The sequence below is a fragment of the Salvelinus alpinus genome, chromosome 10, assembly GCF_045679555.1.
Source record: "Salvelinus alpinus chromosome 10, SLU_Salpinus.1, whole genome shotgun sequence".
In the NCBI taxonomy this organism is placed as follows: domain Eukaryota; kingdom Metazoa; phylum Chordata; class Actinopteri; order Salmoniformes; family Salmonidae; genus Salvelinus; species Salvelinus alpinus.
The window spans coordinates 15,065,532-15,085,770 of record NC_092095.1 but is presented as its reverse complement, the minus strand read 5'-3'; the positions used below and the strand labels follow the sequence as shown (position 1 = coordinate 15,085,770).

The 20,239-nt window shown below is 47.2% G+C and overlaps 1 protein-coding gene across 1 annotated transcript in view; it reads right to left on the bottom strand.

Annotated features, from left to right (window-relative positions):
* Positions 1–20,239, bottom strand: part of LOC139531541 (catenin delta-2-like) — a 571,014-nt gene that overhangs the window by 49,089 nt on the left and 501,686 nt on the right. The window contains exon 20 of the mRNA XM_071328059.1: positions 5,125–5,377. Within this exon, the coding sequence (XP_071184160.1) occupies positions 5,125–5,377 (253 nt within the window). The remainder of the gene's footprint in view (positions 1–5,124; positions 5,378–20,239) is intronic.

The following is a 20,239-nucleotide window of genomic DNA, read 5'->3' as shown; positions in this document are numbered from 1 at the left end:
ATTATGGTTTAAAATATGTTCAACATCAGGAGTCCATCTGTCTGGTTCCATTATGGTTTAAAATGTGTTCAACATCAGGAGTCCCTCTGTCTGGTTCCATTATGGTTTAAAATGTGTTCAACATCAGGAGTCCCTCTGTCTGGTTCCATTATGGTTTAAAATGTGTTCAACATCAGGAGTCCCTCTGTCTGGTTCCATTATGGTTTAAAATGTGTTCAACATCAGGAGTCCATCTGTCTGGTTCCATTATGGTTTAAAATATGTTCAACATCAGGAGTCCCTCTGTCTGGTTCCATTATGGTTTAAAATGTGTTCAACATCAGGAGTCCCTCTGTCTGATTCCATTATGGTTTAAAATGTGTTCAACATCAGGAGTCCCTCTGTCTGGTTCCATTATGGTTTAAAATGTGTTCAACATCAGGAGTCCCTCTGTCTGGTTCCATTATGGTTTAAAATGTGTTCAACATCAGGAGTCCATCTGTCTGATTCCATTATGGTTTAAAATGTGTTCAACATCAGGAGTCCCTCTGTCTGATTCCATTATGGTTTAAAATGTGTTCAACATCAGGAGTCCATCTGTCTGATTCCATTATGGTTTAAAATGTGTTCAACATCAGGAGTCCCTCTGTCTGGTTCCATTATGGTTTAAAATGTGTTCAACATCAGGAGTCCCTCTGTCTGATTCCATTATGGTTTAAAATGTGTTCAACATCAGGAGTCCCTCTGTCTGGTTCCATTATGGTTTAAAATGTGTTCAACATCAAGAGTCCATCTGTCTGGTTCCATTATGGTTTAAAATGTGTTCAAAATCAGGAGTCCCTCTGTCTGGTTCCATTATGGTTTAAAATATGTTCAACATCAGGAGTCCATCTGTCTGGTTCCATTATGGTTTAAAATGTGTTCAACATCAGGAGTCCCTCTGTCTGGTTCCATTATGGTTTAAAATGTGTTCAACATCAGGAGTCCCTCTGTCTGATTCCATTATGGTTTAAAATATGTTCAACATCAGGAGTCCCTCTGTCTGATTCCATTATGGTTTAAAATATGTTCAACATCAGGAGTCCCTCTGTCTGGTTCCATTATGGTTTAAAATGTGTTCAACATCAGGAGTCCCTCTGTCTGGTTCCATTATGGTTTAAAATATGTTCAACATCAGGAGTCCCTCTGTCTGGTTCCATTATGGTTTTAAGAGGTGATTGCTCTTTAGAAGAAGCGCAATCTTCCTTAGCAGTTATTGAACAGTTACTTTAAATCCAACGACTCCAGCATGCTAATGGCTGCCGGTAGCCACTTTAGAGAAAATGACAAGAAAAACAGTGTGTTTTTCATTTTGTAAGAACAATGGAGAGACTTGAAGACGGTGGTTATTGTACATTTGTGTTTCATTCGAAATGTATAAATACAGCTCTTGTGAATGGGAAGAAACTAAACACAAGGCTACAGAAACCTCAACTTGGTGAGGTACACGTGCGCACCGATAGGACGCATGGGGATTGAGTAGCTCCATTTTGTACCGACAAAACTGTAGTTACTGTATATGTAGAAGCCAGACAACAAAGTTGAAATGAAGCCTCTAAAATCGATAGATCAATAAATCCCCAAGCAACTGTGAGAGAGTGAGCGGGCAGTTATATACAACAGCGAAACAATCATTTGGTAAAACCACATTGCAACAAGAACCCTACAAGCCATGGCTTCCCTCAGCAGAAAAGACAAGGAACAACTTGGAGATGCAAACGAGAGTAATGAACAGCTAAATGATATCCAGGAAATCATAGCTTAAACGCTCTCAGTGCTCACCAAAACAAACAAACTGCTACAATCTGTTGTTAAAAAAGTAAATTAGCTCAAAAAGAAAGTACAATCTATTGTTTTATCGACATGTAAATACAAAGAACTAGACGACAAAATGTGCCTTCTGGAAACAAAGTTGCAAACTTTAGAAGATGAATTGGACCAGCAAGAAAACAGAATAAGATGAAACATGAGAATATTGTCCCATACCGGAAGACGAGGACAAAGGGGACCTTTCCAGCGACGTGGTCCAACTGATATCAGAGGAACTTGAAGTGGGTAAATCACCAGAGGATCTGGAACGAGGCCATAGGATTGGCGTGAAACAGAAGAACGCTAAATACCTTTACATGGGAATCTTCAAGATGTGGAACTATCAGACCAAAGTCAACATTCTGAAGGCACAGGGGGGAAAGGAGATCACAATCCAAGGCCAGTCCATTCCATTCGTCCAGGATCTGTCTGCTAGGCCGAGAAAATAAACGCAAGCAATATATTCCAATCAGACAGTCACTGAATTAAAGAGGTATGAATCTCAACTCGGCCTCCCGGCAGTGGTGTGGGTATGGAAGAGAAGACAAAGGATGGAATTCACAAGCGCCAAGCGCCAAGCTACAAGAAACCTTCCCAGAAACCTTCCAGGTTGAAGGAGGGGAGCCCCCTGCTATGAGAAGAGGTCCATGTTGGAAATAACGATGAGCGCACTAGGCTATATATAGTGATACCTGAGACCAGCTTACCGTAAATTGAGACAACATCCTTTCCTCCACCCCCAAATTCAGTCTATACTCTACTTTCCCCAAATAACTGTTGTTCAAGTAAGGATAGAAGTAGCCAATAGACTACATGGACACTGACAATACAATTCAAAGGGGGAAATATTGCATGTATGCCAATAACTGTTCTATGGGTGTGTGTGTGTGTGTGGGAATGTAGGTGTGTGTGTGGGAATGTAGGTGTGTGTGTGGGAATGTAGGTGTGTGTGTGTGGGAATGTAGGTGTGTGTGTGTGAATGTAGGTGTGTGTGTGTGTGTGTGGGAATGTAGGTGTGTGTGTGTGTGTGGGAATGTAGGTGTGTGTGTGTGTGTGTGGGAATGTAGGTGTGTGTGTGTGTGTGTGTGTGGGAATGTAGGTATGTAGGTGTGTGTGTGGGAATGTAGGTGTGTGTGTGGGAATGTAGGTGTGTGTGTGTGGGAATGTAGGTGTGTGTGTGTGAATGTAGGTGTGTGTGTGTGTGTGTGGAAATGTAGGTGTGTGTGTGTGTGTGGGAATGTAGGTGTGTGTGTGTGTGTGTGGGAATGTAGGTGTGTGTGTGTGTGTGTGTGTGGGAATGTAGGTATGTAGGTGTGTGTGTGGGAATGTAGGTGTGTGTGTGGGAATGTAGGTGTGTGTGTGTGTGTGGGAATGTAGGTGTGTGTGTGGGAATGTAGGTGTGTGTGTGGGAATGTAGGTGTGTGTGTGTGTGTGTGTGTGGGAATGTAGGTGTGTGTGTGGGAATGTAGGTGTGTGTGTGTGTGTGTGTGTGTGTGTGTGTGTGTGTGTGTGTGTGTGTGTGTGTGTGTGTGTGTGTGTGTGTGTGTATATATATATGAATGGGAGTGTGAGGGAAGAGTGAGGGATGGTGAATATGAATATGTGTAGGAGGGTGAGAGAGAATGGGCGTGTGGATGCATAGAGCATATGTTAGGCAGGGAATGAGAATGGATGAGTAAGTCGATGGATGGATAGCCTGGTTCCTCTCTAGGTTTCTTCCTAGGTTTTGGCCTTTCTAGGGAGTTTTTCCTAGCCACCGTGCTTCTACACCTGCATTGCTTGCTGTTTGGGGTTTTAGGCTGGGTTTCTGTACAGCACTTTGAGATATCAGCTGATGTACGAAGGGCTATATAAAATAAACTTGATTTGATTTGATGTAAGTAAGTGTGTCTGAGAGGTAGGGAGGGTTGGGACAAGCTTGGCTTAGGTGGAGAAGGGTGGGCAAGGAGAGAGACAATCACCCGACCTCAACCAAATTGAGATGGTTTGGGATGAGTTGGACCGCACGGTGAAGGAAAAGCAGCCAACAAGTGCTCAGCATATGTGGGAACTCCTTCAAGACTGTTGGAAAAGCATTCCTCAGGAAGCTGGTTGAGAGAATGCAAAGAGTGTGCAAAGCTGTCATCAAGGCAAAGGGTGGCTACCTTGAAGAATCTCAAATATAAAATATATTTTGATTTGTTTAACACTTGTTTGGTTACTACATGATTCCATATTTTATTTCACAGTTTTGATGTCTTCACTATTATTCTACAATGTAGAAAATAGTAAAAATAAAGAGAAACCCTTGAATGAGTAGGTGTGTCCAAACTTTCGACTGGTGCTGTATGTATTCATACTATGACTCCCATTTCATGGAATGCCCACTGCATTTTATCAGGTTCTTCAATGATAGACGGAACAGACGAGTTTAACTTTGATTGTATTGTATACAAGTAAAGACCAACAGAATCCAACTTATTACATTGACAGGCTTCATGATGGGAAAAAAAAGCATATGGTTCTTGAACAGGAAAGGTCAAATGCTTTATTATCTAAACGTTGAAAGTGCATGGGCGACAGAGATGAACAAATTGGTGCGGTTTGAGGCTATGTGGCAGAGTGTGATACGGTCGCTGGAGATGGGGGTGTGAGCAGGTGGGCCCGTGCAGGAGTGATGTTGTGGGATGTTTGTGTATGTTTTGTAAAACACAGGATGCATATTGTTATACTGAATATATTAGTCATGAATAGAAGTGTGATGCCTGAAGTAATCATTGCCTGTATGGGTCAAAGCATGGCTAAACTGAACATCTAACTAGAATTGTAGTTTTATTCCATGCCAATCATGTCCTGCTGGGGATGGACACAGTTCCTAACCACAGAAGATTAATGAGGGACTATTGGGTAACGTTACGTGACACTAAACATTACACTAAACGTTACGTTACACTAACACGCTACCCAGAACGGACTGCAGTGAACTCCATAGTGATACATCAACTCACAAACCCTACGCAATGATTTTCCTGACAACGGTTTGGTGTCATAGAAACCGTGACCTTCTGGTTGCCAAGGCTGTTTAGAAAACCCTGCTCGGTCTCCCATAGCGACAGGGGTTCTATTCTGGTAGCGTCAGTGCTGTGTTCTGTCAGTACGCTTCACTGAGCTCATAGACTCACAGTCATGAAAGACTGTTTTCACCATGTAACTAACTTCCTGTTTCTAGTCACTGGGGGGAAAGCTTGAGGAGTTAGGCCCTAACCACAGTCATCCTAGGATCATCCTGCAATGCCTGTGTGTGTGTAGTTTCCTTACTTGTCTCCTTTGCTACGAGCGATGCCGATGAGTTTCTCTATCCCGCCGGCGTCTCTCAGTGCTTTGGCATTCTCCATGTTCTTAGTGATGACCTCATGCAGAGCGCAGCAAATAGCCGTTACCGTATCGTCTGACATGGTCTTACTGGGCGCTAGTGGACCCCCGGAACCGCAGCTAGTCCCACCGCTGCCCCCAGTACTGCTATTGCTGCTTCCCGGTAACCGGTGGACAAGGTCACGCATGGCATATTTACCTGTGAGGAGAGGGGAACAAAAGAGATATTGCTTGGGTTAGAATTCTGAATGTGTATGTGGTGTGTGTGTGTGTGTGTGTGTGTATCAGGAAAGTAACAATCCTCATTGGTTACAGCCACTAACCTGGGCACACATGTATGCCAGAGTCGCCATGGGTTATTCAATCCAACCCTCTGCCCTATGAGTCAGCTTCCCCATATCTCCCCCATCTTCCAACACTTAACTATCTCTTAAATAAAGCTAAACAATTATAAAAGAAGTGGGACTGCCCCACTCCGTCATTTTGTTATTTAAAGAAAATCCTCATTGATTCAAAAAACATCAATCTCCTTTTTCCCCTCCTCATCTCCTGTCTTTGATGGAAATACAGCCCCATTCACCAGTATCATCCTCTGTTACGTTCCCTAGTTTCTGTGTTGTGGTTTGTTATGTGTGTGTTTCAGGATGGCTTCCTGAAATCCCCCAAGCAGCTGATTGGCCAACTCCACGGTTAATTGAAGCTGACCCCACCCCCTCGTCAAGTTACAGCTGTATCCCATTAGACTCCTTCTGAAGCTGTATAAAACCCAGTGTTCTGTTCAGGAGTAAAGAATGCAGAGAGAGAGAGAGATCATTGCTGATGGCTGAAGGCTGAGAGCGGAGGCTGATGGTGATATACTGTGTTGGTTGTTCTCAGAGGGAAATGATTAGTGTGTCCTGTATTGGTTTAGTGAGAGAACTGATTGGTTATGTCTGTCAATAGGACGCAGTGTTTTGATCATTGTGAAATTGTTTGTAAAATTCTGTTTTGTTTGTTCCCAGGGGGGGAAGGCATCTAGGGAGGCCCGCGGGCATACATATACCCGTAGTATATTCACTGTCTAGGCACACTAGGTAAGACCTGGGTGGACCATCCCCTGTATTTTGGTTAGCGCACCAGGTGGTGCTAGTTAGGTAAGTCGTGGGTAGGCAGGTAAGGTAGGAGGGGGCTTTGACATTTACTTTCTTTGCTTTGGTTCCGTCCAGCCCCTTTTACCGGAATAAATTCCCTGTAAACGGTACCATTCTCTGCCTTTGTCATCCTTACTCACACCTACAGTCCCATACCGCTTTCACTTCACGGAGAGTGTAGTTGTAGTAGGGTGTTGCGTTCCCTCTTCACAGAGGCGTGCGTAACATCCTCTAACAATCAAACCTTAAAGAGCAGTACCATAATTTCTCAAACAATCAGTGAGGAAGTATGGTACTGCATTCAAGGACAAACATTGTTCTAAATCCTCAAGCCTGTCTCTCTCAGCCTGGCCAGTCTCTCTCAGCTGAAGTCAATACACTCTGACTCATCTGGTATTTGGAAGAAGATTGACGTGGACGAGAGGAAATTAAGGGAAGAATCTGACATTAACAGAAAAGAGTCAGAATGAGAGTAAAAGCTGGATAAAAGGACGAAGGGAACAATAAGTCTTCCCTACACATTAGCCTACGCCCTCTTTGGGAGTCTTTCATGCTCAATTGGTGACACGTTATCATTTCACAAAATGTCAACATTGACACACATCTAGGAGGCGGACATCTTCGACTGATGACCCTGAGTGATTAACATGACACTGGTGAAGAGCTGCTCTTTCAGATTGAATCATTTTCTCTATTGAAATGTCAATTGTCCATGTGAGTGGATGGTGACCTACACAGGAAAATGGAAGTCAATAGGTTCATTGAAGACGGAGCAATTAAGACAGCTGTCAGTCTCACTGGTGGGCTAGAACCCAGATAATATACCTTAACTCTCAGCAGGACTAGAACCCAGATAATATACCTTATATCTCAGGACAGGCCTAGAACCCAGATAATATACCCTAACTCTCAGCAGGACAGGACTAGAACCCAGATAATATACCTTAAAAATCAGCAGGACAGGGCTAGAACCCAGATAATATACCTTATGTCTCAGCAGGACAGGACTAGAACCCAGATAATATACCTAAACTCTCAGCAGGACAGGACTACAATATAATGTAGATTTTCACACATGGTTATCATTGCAATTCACAACAACCATCGTTGCTGCCAACTCCTCTCTGTACTTAACATTCTGTATGGATAATAATACATTTTAATCTGGGATGGTGAAATTCCTGCTGTGTCATTCAAACAGGTTAAAAACCCTCAACACACCCCAATCATTCACAACATGAAGGAATACACAGTTTCAGAAGCATTATTATTAGCAACGAGTGGTAAGTTAATTGGTGAAGTGTTATCTGGTTGTGACAGGCTATAGAGAGAGAGAAACTGAATGGACTATCTTCACTGAGAAGACAATACTAAGATCAACTAAAGCTCTTTATCCTGGGGGAGCCAGAGGAGAGTAGAGAAAGGAGAGTTTTATTAGTCGTATGTATGGGATATGCATGGTATACAATAAATGCAGCTTCAGGTTGTGTGGTTTGCAGTTTGCACAAAGTCCAGTGTAGTTCCTTGAGGGCCATCGTGGTATAAGCTTGAGGGGGAATATACACGGATGTGTCTATAATAAAAGAGAATTCTCTTGGGAGGTAATATAGTCAGCATTTGATTGTGAGGTATTCTATGTTGGGTGAACAAAACAACTTGAGTTCCTTTGAGTTGTCACAATCACACCATGAGTAGTTAATCATGAAACATACTTTCTTCTTCCGGATAGTTCTTTAATCCTGTCTGCGCGATGTACTGAGAACCCAGCTGGCTGTATGGACGGTGACAGTATATCCGAAGGGAGCCATGATTCCGTAAAACAGAGTATGTTACAGTCCCTGATGTATCGCTGGAAGGAGATCCTCGCCCTGAGCTCTCAGAATAGCCTCAATTCATCAGGTTATGGACTCTATAAGGTGTCGCAAGCATTTCACAGGGATGCTGGTCCATGTTGACTCCATTGCTTCCCACAGTTGTCTCAAGTTGGCTGGATGTCCTTTGGATGGTTGACCATTCTTGATACACACAGGAAACTGTTGAGCGTGAAAAACCCAGCAGCGTTGCAGTTCTTGACAGAAACCAGTGTGCTTGGCACCTACTACCATACCCCATTCAAAGGCACTTAAATGTTCTCTTGCACATTCACCCTCTGAATGGTATACATACACAATCCATGTCTCAATTGTCTCAAGGCTTAAAAATCCTTATTTTTGTTGGTATTTGTATTTGTTATGGATCCCCATTAGATGCTGCCAAGGCAGCAGCTACTTTTCCTTGGGTCCAGCAAAATTAAGGCAGTTTATTCAATATTGGTGAACCTGTCTCCTCTCCTTCATCTACACTGATTGAAGTGGATTTAACAATTGACATCAATAAGGGATCATAGCTTTCACCTGGATTCACCTGTTCAGTCTATGTCATAGAAAGAGCTGTTTAAAAAATGTTTTTTGTACAATCAGTGTATACTGGAAATAATATGAAATAGTTGAAATGATTTAAAACATATTTTGCCGTCATTTTTGATACTAAGTGCATTAATTCCATTAACTGGGAAACATTGAAATCCAATTCAATTAAATTCCAAGGATTAAATGCTTTTACAATTCAATTCCAATTCCATAACTTGAAGATTGAATTCAATTCAAATTTCAACAATGTAAATTCTCCAGTTCAAGAAGGAATTCAATAATTGAATTGGAATTCCAAATGAAATTTGAATAGACCCCAACCTTGTCTGCTATTAATCACTCAGTTCACTGGTTCTCTTTCTGATGGTGAAACAAAGCAGCTGAACCAGTGAGGATACCGTTATAAAGACAAACACAATGCTGTGGTAGAATGACATATAAGGAATACTTCATCAGGTCATCAGATGACATAAGAGCCAGAGTCATTCATTAGTAATCCTATCAAAGACCAGAACAGAGACAGGAGATGTTTGACTCCAAATGGTCCACGTCTGCAGCTGTAACAGCCTGAAACCTCCTGCTGTGTTCACAAGGTACCGAGTCGCATAGATCCTCAAACTAGCTGTCTCATCTGAAATCTCCTTGGAGGGACAGTGGGACAGGAGAGTCAGGAGGGTCAGGATGGTCAGGAGGGACAGGATGGTCAGGAGGGACATGAGGACAGTGGGACAGGATGGTCAGGAGGGACAGGATGGTCAGGAGCGACATGAGGACAGTGGGACAGGAGGGACAGTGGGACAGGAGGGACAGTGGGACAGGAGGGACAGGAGGGTCAGTGGGACAGGAGGGACAGAGGTACAGGAGGGACAGTTGGACAGTTGGACAGTTGGACAGTGGGACAGGAGGGACAGGAGAGACAGGAGGGGCAGTGGGACAGGAGGGACAGTGGGACAAGAGGGACAGTGGGGACAGTAGGGACAGTAGGGACAGGAGTGACAGGAGGGACAGGAGGGACAGGAGGGACAGTGGGACAGGAGGGACAGTGGGACATGTGGGACAGTGGGGACAGTAGGGACAGTAGGGACAGGAGGGACAGTGGGACATCAGGGACAGGGGGTACAGTGGGGACAGGGGGACAGTAGGGGCAGGAGGGACATGAGGACAGGAGGGACAGGAAGGAGAGTGCGACAGTGGGACAGTAGGGACAGTGGGACAGTAGGTATAGTGGGACAGTGGAACAGGAGGGACAGGAGCAACATTGGGACAGGAGGGACAGGAGGGACAGTTTGAAAGTGGGACAAGAGGTACAGTGTGACAGGAGGGACAGTTGGACAGTGGGTCAAGAGGGACAGGAGAGACAGGAGGGACAGTGGGAAGGTTGGACAGTGGGACAAGAGGGACAGTGGGACATGTGGGACAGTGGGGACAGTGGGGACAGTGGGGACAGGAGGATAGGAGGGACAGTGGGACAGGAGGGACAGTGGGACAGTGGGACAGGAGGGACAGTGGGAAGGTTGGACAGTGGTACAAGTGGGACAGGAGGGACAGTGGGACAGGAGGGACAGTGGGACAGGAGGGACAGTGGGACAGTGGGACAGGATGAAACAGTGGGACAGTGGGACAGGAAGGACAGTGGGACAGGAGGGACAGTGGGACAGGAGGATAGGAGGGACAGTGGGGACAGTAGGGACAGTGGGGACAGGAGGATAGGAGGGACAGTGGGACAGGAGGGACAGTGGGACAGGAGGGACAGTGGGACAGGAGAGACAGTGGGACAGGAGGGACACTGGGAAAGGAGGGACAGGAAGGACAGGAAGGACAGTGGGACAGGAGGGACAGGAAGGACATGTGGGACAGGAGGGACAGCAGGGACAGTAATACAGTGGGACAGTCGGGACAGTGGGACAGTGATACAATGATACAGTGGGACAGGAGGGACAGGAAGGACAGTGGGACAGGAGGGACAGGAAGAACAGAGGGGACAGTGTGACAGGAGGGACAGAGGGGACAGTGGGACAGGAAGAACAGAGGGGACAGTGGGACAGTCGGGATAGTGGGACAGGTTGGACAGGAGGGACATTGATACAGTGGGACAGGAGGGACAGTGGGACAGGAAGGACAGTGGGACATGAGGGACAGTGGGACAGTCGGGATAGTGGGACAGGACGGACAGGAGGGACAGTGGGATAGTGATACAGTGGGACAGGAGGGACAGGAGGGACAGTGGGACATGTGGGACAGTGGGGACAGTAGGGACAGTAGGGACAGTGGGACAGGAGGGGACAGTGGGACAGGAGGGATAGTGGGACAGTCGGGATAGTGGGACAGGACGGACAGGAGGGACAGTGGGATAGTGATACAGTGGGACAGGAGGGACAGTGGGACAGGAGGGACAGTGGGACATGTGGGACAGTGGGGACAGTAGGGACAGTAGGGACAGTGGGACAGGAGGGGACAGTGGGACAGTGAGGGATAGTGGGACAGGACGGACAGGAGGGACAGTGGGATAGTGATACAGTGGGACAGGAGGTACAGTGGGACAGGAGGGACAGTGGGACAGGAGGGACAGGAGGGACAGTGGGATAGTGATACAGTGGGACAGGAAGGACAGTGGGACAGGAGGGACAGTGGGACAGGAGGGGACAGTGGGACAGGAGGGACAGTGGGACAGGAGGGAACAGTGGGACAGGAGGGATAGTGGGACAGGACGGACAGGAGGGACAGTGGGATAGTGATACAGTGGGACAGGAAGGACAGTGGGACAGGAGGGACATTGGGGACAGTGGGATAGTGATACAGTGGGACATAAGGGACAGTGGGACAGGAGGGACAGTGGGACAGGATGAAACAGTGGGACAGTGGGACAGGAGTAACAGTGGGACAGGAGGGACAGTGGGACAGTGGGACAGGAGGGACAGTGGGACAGGAGGATAGGAGGGACAGTGGGGACAGTAGGGACAGTGGGGACAGGAGGATAGGAGGGACAGTGGGACAGGAGGGACAGTGGGACAGTGGGACAGGAGGGACAGTGGGACAGGAGAGACAGTGGGACAGGAGGGACACTGGGAAAGGAGGGACAGGAAGGACAGTGGGACAGGAGGGACAGGAAGGACATGTGGGACAGGAGGGACAGTAATACAGTGGGACAGTCGGGACAGTGGGACAGTGATACAATGATACAGTGGGACAGGAGGGACAGGAAGGACAGTGGGGACAGTGTGACAGGAGGGACAGAGGGGACAGTGGGACAGGAAGAACAGAGGGGACAGTGGGACAGTCGGGATAGTGGGACAGGTTGGACAGGAGGGACATTGATACAGTGGGACAGGAGGGACAGTGGGACAGGAAGGACAGTGGGACATGAGGGACAGTGGGACAGTCGGGATAGTGGGACAGGACGGACAGGAGGGACAGTGGGATAGTGATACAGTGGGACAGGAGGGACAGTGGGACAGGAGAGACAGTGGGAAATGTGGGACAGTGGGGACAGTAGGGACAGTAGGGACAGTGGGACAGGAGGGGACAGTGGGACAGGAGGGATAGTGGGACAGTCGGGATAGTGGGACAGGACGGACAGGAGGGACAATGGGATAGTGATACAGTGGGACAGGAGGGACAGTGGGACAGGAGGGACAGTGGGACTTGTGGGGACAGTAGGGACAGTAGGGACAGTGAGACAGGAGGGGACAGTGGGACAGGAGGGATAGTGGGACATGAGGGGACAGTGGGACAGGAGGGATAGTGGGACAGGACGGACAGGAGGGACAGTGGGATAGTGATACAGTGGGACAGGAGGTACAGTGGGACAGGAGGGACAGGAGGGACAGTGGGACAGGAGGGACAGGAGGGACAGTGGGATAGTGATACAGTGGGACAGGAAGGACAGTGGGACAGGAGGGACAGTGGGACAGGAGGGGACAGTGGGACAGGAGGGACAGTGGGACAGGAGGGGACAGTGGGACAGGAGGGATAGTGGGACAGGACGGACAGGAGGGACAGTGGGATAGTGATACAGTGGGACAGGAAGGACAGTGGGACAGGAGGGACATTGGGGACAGTGGGATAGTGATACAGTGGGACATAAGGGACAGTGGGACAGGGGGGACAGTGGGACATGAGGGACAGTGGGACAGGAGGGACAGTGGGACAGGAGGGACAGTGGGATAGTGATACAGTGGGACAGGAGGAACAGTGGGACTGGAAGGACAGTGGGACAGGAGGAACAGTGGGACAGGAGGGACAGTGGGACAGGAGGGACAGTGGGACAGGAGGGACAGTGGGACAGGAGGGGACAGTGGGACAGGAAGGATAGTGGGACAGGACGGACAGGAGGGACAGTGGGATAGTGATACAGTGGGACAGGAAGGACAGTGGGACAGGAGGGACATTGGGGACAGTGGGATAGTGATACAGTGGGACATAAGGGACAGTGGGACAGGAGGGACAGTGGGACATGAGGGACAGTGGGACAGGAGGGACAGTGGGACAGGAGGGACAGTGGGATAGTGATACAGTGGGACAGGAGGAACAGTGGGACAGGAGGGACAGTGGGACAGGAAGAACAGTGGGACAGGAGGGACAGTGGGACAGGAGGGACAGTGGGACAGGAGGGACAGTGGGACAGGAGGGACAGTGGGACAGGAGGGGACAGTGGGACAGGAGGGATAGTGGGACAGGACGGACAGGAGGGACAGTGGGATAGTGATACAGTGGGACAGGAAGGACAGTGGGACAGGAGGGACATTGGGGACAGTGGGATAGTGATACAGTGGGACATAAGGGACAGTGGGACAGGAGGGACAGTGGGACATGAGGAACAGTGGGACAGGAGGGACAGTGGGACAGGAGGGACAGTGGGATAGTGATACAGTGGGACAGGAGGAACAGTGGGACAGGAGGGACAGTGGGACAGGAGGAACAGTGGGACAGGAGGGACAGTGGGACAGGAGGGACAGTGGGACAGGAGGGACAGTGGGACAGGAGGGACAGTGGGAGAGACATGTATTACATTGACACTAAAATGAGCTCCTGTTGGGCAGAGCATTAGCAAAACAATAAATATCCCTGTGTGTGTGTGTGTGTGTGTGTGTGTGTGTGTGTGTGTGTGTGTGTGTGTGTGTGTGTGTGTGTGTGTGTGTGTGTGTGTGTGTGTGTGTGTGTGTGTGTGTGTGTGTGTGTGTGTGTGTGTGTGTGTGTGTGTGTGTGTGTGTTCATGCGTATGACTGCAGGGATGGTTCTAGATAATCAGGACGTGTAACAGTATGATGAAATGAATGCAATCAGAAAAGACTTCATTCAACTAACAGTCAGTGTTGACACCACACCTGGTAATCGCACGTGACACATACACACGCGCGCGCACACACACACACACACACACACACACACACACACACACACACACACACACACACACACACACACACACACACACACACACACACACACACACACACACACACACACACACACACACACACACACACACACACACACACACACACACACACACACACACACACACACACACGTGCCACAGTGGTAAGACTCATTCTCTAGTCTCTGATTACATCCTGTTTCCTGTCTCCAACAGAAGAAAGTACTTAATCAAGTCAATAATGAGTGATTTGATTTAAAGTATGGCAATTATACTCAACAATTAGTGTGTGTGTGTATATATGTCTGTGCTTGTATGTGTGTCTCTGTGTGTATGTGTGTCTCTGTGTGTGCGTGTGTGTGTGTGTTATTTGATTGTTTACTGACAGAGAATAGAGAGTGTTATTGAAAGGAAATTGACTGTAATTGCCCCAGTGGAATCTCTATGCACAATACATAAACAGTTTCTCTGTTAGCTGAAGACCTTTACTTTCACCTGAGCAATCATGTATGATCATCAATGATAACTGTAACAGAGGAAGGAGAGAGAGGGAGATCGGGAGAGGGGGAAAAGGGAGAAGAGAGAGTGCAGAGAGGGGAAAGACTACAAGAAGGAAGGACGCATTTTCACACAACTCAAACAGGGCCATTCCTTGCCAATGGCTGAACCTGGTTGTCTCTTTAGGGGCGTCTCCTGAGTGGCGCAGTGGTCTAAGGCCCTGCATCTCAGTGCAAGAGGCATCACTATAGTTCATGGTTCAAATCCAGGCTGTATCACAACCGGCCGTGATTGGGCGGCGCGCAATTGGCCCAGGTTGGCCGTCATTGTAAATAAGAATTTGTTCTTAACTGACTTAAGTGCTGTATGCCTCATCAGCCACAGGGGGCACCAGATCACAAGAAATCAGGTAAGTCAACGCAATATAGGACCCAGCAATAGGGAACCTAATGATATTTAAGTATAGACTCATACAGTTCAGAATGGACCTATTATGAATGATGTCAGTGCATCAGGTATGCAAATGTCACTCTGTGAAAGATGACCATTGGCCAGCTCAATACACCCCCAGAAATCACCCAACTGTCCAAAGTAAATGGCCAGCAATGTGGGAAATTCTCCTTCTTTAGGAGAAACGGACATTGAAAAAAAAGCTTTTTTTAAAAAGCGGTTAGAAAAAGAGGTAAGAAAAATAAAGGTAAATTGGAAAGGGCCACGTTGCTACTCTACCTATTAGAGATAGTAGTTTCAGGGAATGCAGGATTTCACACCTGTAACATCTCGCTCTCTGAGGCTAGCTCTGATGTGGCTGGGTGACAGAAGATAGAAGCACACTCACAAACATATATACACACATTAAAGACATGAGGTTGCATGGAGGACAGATCCACTAGATCACACATTAAAGACAGGAGGTTGCATGGAGGACAGATCCACTAGATCACACATTAAAGACAGGAGGTTGCATGGAGGACAGATCCACTAGATCACACATTAAAGACAGGAGGTTGCATGGAGGACAGATCCACTAGATCACACATTAAAGACAGGGGGTTGCATGGAGGACAGATCCACTAGATCACACATTAAAGACAGGAGGTTGCATGGAGGACAGATCCACTAGATCACACATTCAAGACAGGGGGTTGCATGGAGGACAGATCCACTAGATCACACATTAAAGACAGGAGGTTGCATGGAGGACAGATCCACTAGATCACACATTAAAGACAGGGGGTTGCATGGAGGACAGATCCACTAGATCACACATTAAAGACAGGGGGTTGCATGGAGGACAGATCCACTAGATCACACATTAAAGACAGGGGGTTGCATGGAGGACAGATCCACTAGATCACACATTAAAGACAGGAGGTTGCATGGAGGACAGATCCACTAGATCACACATTAAAGACAGGGGGTTGCATGGAGGACAGATCCACTAGATCACACATTAAAGACAGGAGGTTGCATGGAGGACAGATCCACTAGATCACACATTAAAGACAGGGGGTTGCATGCAGGACAGATCCACTAGATCACACATTAAAGACAGGAGGTTGCATGGAGGACAGATCCACTAGATCACACATTAAAGACAGGAGGTTGCATGCAGGACAGATCCACTAGATCACACATTAAAGACAGGAGGTTGCATGGAGGACAGATCCACTAGATCAGACATTAAAGACAGGAGGTTGCATGGAGGACAGATCCACTAGATCACACATTAAAGACAGGAGGTTGCATGGAGGACAGATCCACTAGATCACACATTAAAGACAGGAGGTTGCATGGAGGACAGATCCACTAGATCACAGATTAAAGACAGGAGGTTGCATGGAGGACAGATCCACTAGATCACACATTAAAGACAGGAGGTTGCATGGAGGACAGATCCACTAGATCACACATTAAAGACAGGGGGTTGCATGGAGGACAGATCCACTAGATCACACATTAAAGACAGGAGGTTGCATGGAGGACAGATCCACGAGATCACACATTAAAGACAGGAGGTTGCATGGAGGACAGATCCACTAGATCACACATTAAAGGCAGGAGGTTGCATGGAGGACAGATCCACTAGATCACAGATTAAAGACAGGAGGTTGCATGGAGGACAGATCCACTAGATCACACATTAAAGACAGGAGGTTGCATGGAGGACAGATCCACTAGATCACACATTAAAGACAGGGGGTTGCATGGAGGACAGATCCACTAGATCACACATTAAAGACAGGAGGTTGCATGGAGGACAGATCCACACATTAAAGACAGGAGGTTGCATGGAGGACAGATCCACTAGATCACACATTAAAGACAGGAGGTTGCATGGAGGACAGATCCACTAGATCACACATTAAAGAGAGGAGGTTGCATGGAGGACAGATCCACTAGATCACACATTGAAGACAGGAGGTTGCATGGAGGACATATCCACTAGATCACACATTAAAGACAGGGGGTTGCATGGAGGACAGATCCACTAGATCACACATTAAAGACAGGAGGTTGCATGGAGGACAGATCCACTAGATCACACATTAAAGACAGGAGGTTGCATGGAGGACAGATCCACGAGATCACACATTAAAGACAGGAGGTTGCATGGAGGACAGATCCACTAGATCACACATTAAAGGCAGGAGGTTGCATGGAGGACAGATCCACTAGATCACAGATTAAAGACAGGAGGTTGCATGGAGGACAGATCCACTAGATCACACATTAAAGACAGGAGGTTGCATGGAGGACAGATCCACTAGATCACACATTAAAGACAGGGGGTTGCATGGAGGACAGATCCACTAGATCACACATTAAAGACAGGAGGTTGCATGGAGGACAGATCCACACATTAAAGACAGGAGGTTGCATGGAGGACAGATCCACTAGATCACACATTAAAGACAGGAGGTTGCATGGAGGACAGATCCACTAGATCACACATTAAAGAGAGGAGGTTGCATGGAGGACAGATCCACTAGATCACATATTGAAGACAGGAGGTTGCATGGAGGACATATCCACTAGATCACACATTAAAGACAGGGGGTTGCATGGAGGACAGATCCACTAGATCACACATTAAAGACAGGAGGTTGCATGGAGGACAGATCCACTAGATCACACATTAAAGGCAGGGGGTTGCATGGAGGACAGATCCACTGGATCAAAATATGTGTTTGAAATAATAGTGAATAAAAATGTGTGATTTAAAAATGACATTTCTGAGAAGAGCCATCTTTTTCCCTTTTTTCTGGAATACCTGTCTGGAAAAGTGACGTTGTTGTTAGTGGTCATAGAATGGGGGTCAGCTGCTCAGAATATTCCAGATGACTTCACCAGTACTAATGCCTACCTCTGACAGAATATACCTGAATACATTTGAAAAGTTCTAAGTAAACACGGTTGACCAATCACGTTAATGTAAACCGTCTCTGGCACCTCCATAAGTACACCTTACAATGATCATTTATATACTCACCGTCTCATCCTGTACACAAGACTGTTAACAGCCCTTCAAGCTGATAGGGGAGAGGAAGCAGGCAGGACTGCCAGAAAGGAAATGTAGCGAGTAAATGGAATGTGACGTACACTTACACACATGACTTATTCCATAGAGAGAAGAGCAGGAGTAAAGAAATGAGTGTATGGTTAAAGCTACCAGATGATTACACTCTTTACCCCAGAGTTACTTTCTCTTTGGCACACCTTGGTATTTTGTTCATGCAAAAATGTGTATAAGTGTGTGATGGCGTGTGTGTGTTGTGAGTCAGGCTGTGCCCTGCGGACGCTGATTCCTCTGCACTCTCTTAGTGTGTGTGTGTGTGTGTGTGTGTGTGTGTGTGTGTGTGTGTGTGTGTGTGTGTGTGCCCTGCGGACTCACTCCTCTGCACTCTCAGTGTGTGTGTGTGTGTGTGTGTGTGTGTGTGTGTGTGTGTGTGTGTGTGTGTGTGTGTGTGTGTGTGTGTGTGTGTGTGTGTGTGTGTGTGTGTGTGTGTGTGTGTGTGTGTGTGTGTGTGTGTGTGCCCTGCGGACTCACTCCTCTGCACTCTCAGTGTGTGTGTGTGTGTGTGTGCCCTGCGGACTCTGATTCCTGTAATTAATGGCCGCCTACAGCACCCTCCCTGCGTTTCCGCAGCAACCCTCCTGAGCACTGATGTCATCATCCGGAGACACAAAGAGCGGATCCAAGGAGGACTACATTAACTAATACCCCTGTATACGTAGGTCTGAACCCAGACATGAAGAGAGAGAGACACACAGAGAGAGACAGAGAGAGACAGAAACAGCGACAGAGAGAGAGAGAGAGAGAGAGAGAGAGAGAGAGAGAGAGAGAGAGAGAGAGAGAGAGAGAGAGAGAGATAGAGAGAGAGAGAGAGAGACAGATAGGGAAAGAGAGAGAGAGAGACAGATAGGGAGAGAGAGAGAGAAGCCTCGGCTGACTACATGAGCTACTATAATGTAGTTGGTCTGAAACCAGACATGGAAAGATGGGACTGGAGCCAGAGTGAGGGAGAGTAGAGAAGGAAGGGGAGGTAGAATGGGAGGGATGGGGGGAGACAAGGAGATGACTGAGGGTGAGAGAGCCGAAAGAGAGACGGCCCTTTTACACAGAACAAATTGGTATTTTACCACTATACATCACTCTGCTAGAGCTAATGGCATGCATCGTATGAGCTAATGTCTCTCTGTCTCTTTGGCATATACATGCCCATCTCACGCGTCAAATTACCCACTATAAGTACATTGTAGCAGGCGACGTCGCTGACAGTTATTGTAACGCCAAAACGTGATTCATTCACCACACAACCAGTCAGGTGAATAGGACAGGTGTTTAGGACAGGTTATTAGGAAAGGAAGACGTAAAAACATAACAGATAAGTTGAATAATGTTGTGTGACAATGAACATATGACATAGAAGTGAATAAACACTGTTTCAGCTATATCACCTCTCTCCTTCTCTCTCTGTTTCTCTCTCCTTCTCTCTCTGTTTCTCTCTCCTTCTCTCTCTCTGTTTCTCTCTCTGTTTCTCTCTCCTTGTTTCTCTCTCCTTCTCTCTCTCTCTGTTTCTCTCTCCTTCTCTCTCTCTCTGTTTCTATCTCCTTCTCTCTCTGTTTCTCTCTCCTTCTCTCTCTCTCCTTCTCTCTCTGTTTCTCTCTCCTTCTCTCTCTCTCCTTCTCTCTCTGTTTCTCTCTCCTTCTCTCTCTCTCCTCTCTCTGTTTCTCTCTCCTCTCTCTCTCCTTCTCTCTCTGTTTCTCTCTCCTTCTCTCTCTCCTCTCTCTTTCTCTCTCCTCTCTCTCCTTCTCTCTCTGTTTCTCTCTCCTTCTCTCTCCTCTCTCTTTCTTTCTCTCTCCTCTCTCTTTCTCTCTCCTCTCTCGCTTTCTCTCTCCTCTCTCTCTTTCTCTCTCCTCTCTCCTTCTCTCTCTTTCTCTCCTCTCTCTCATCTCTCTCCTCTCTCCTCTCTCTTTCTCTCACTCCTCTCTCTCTTTCTCTCTCCTCTCTCTCTCTCCTCTCTCCTTCGCTCTCTTTCTCTCTCTCTTTCTCTCTCCTCTCTCTCTTTATCTCTCCTCTCTCTCTTTCTCTCACTCCTCTCTCCTCTCTCTCTTTCTCTCTTCTCTCTCTCTTTCTCTCTCCT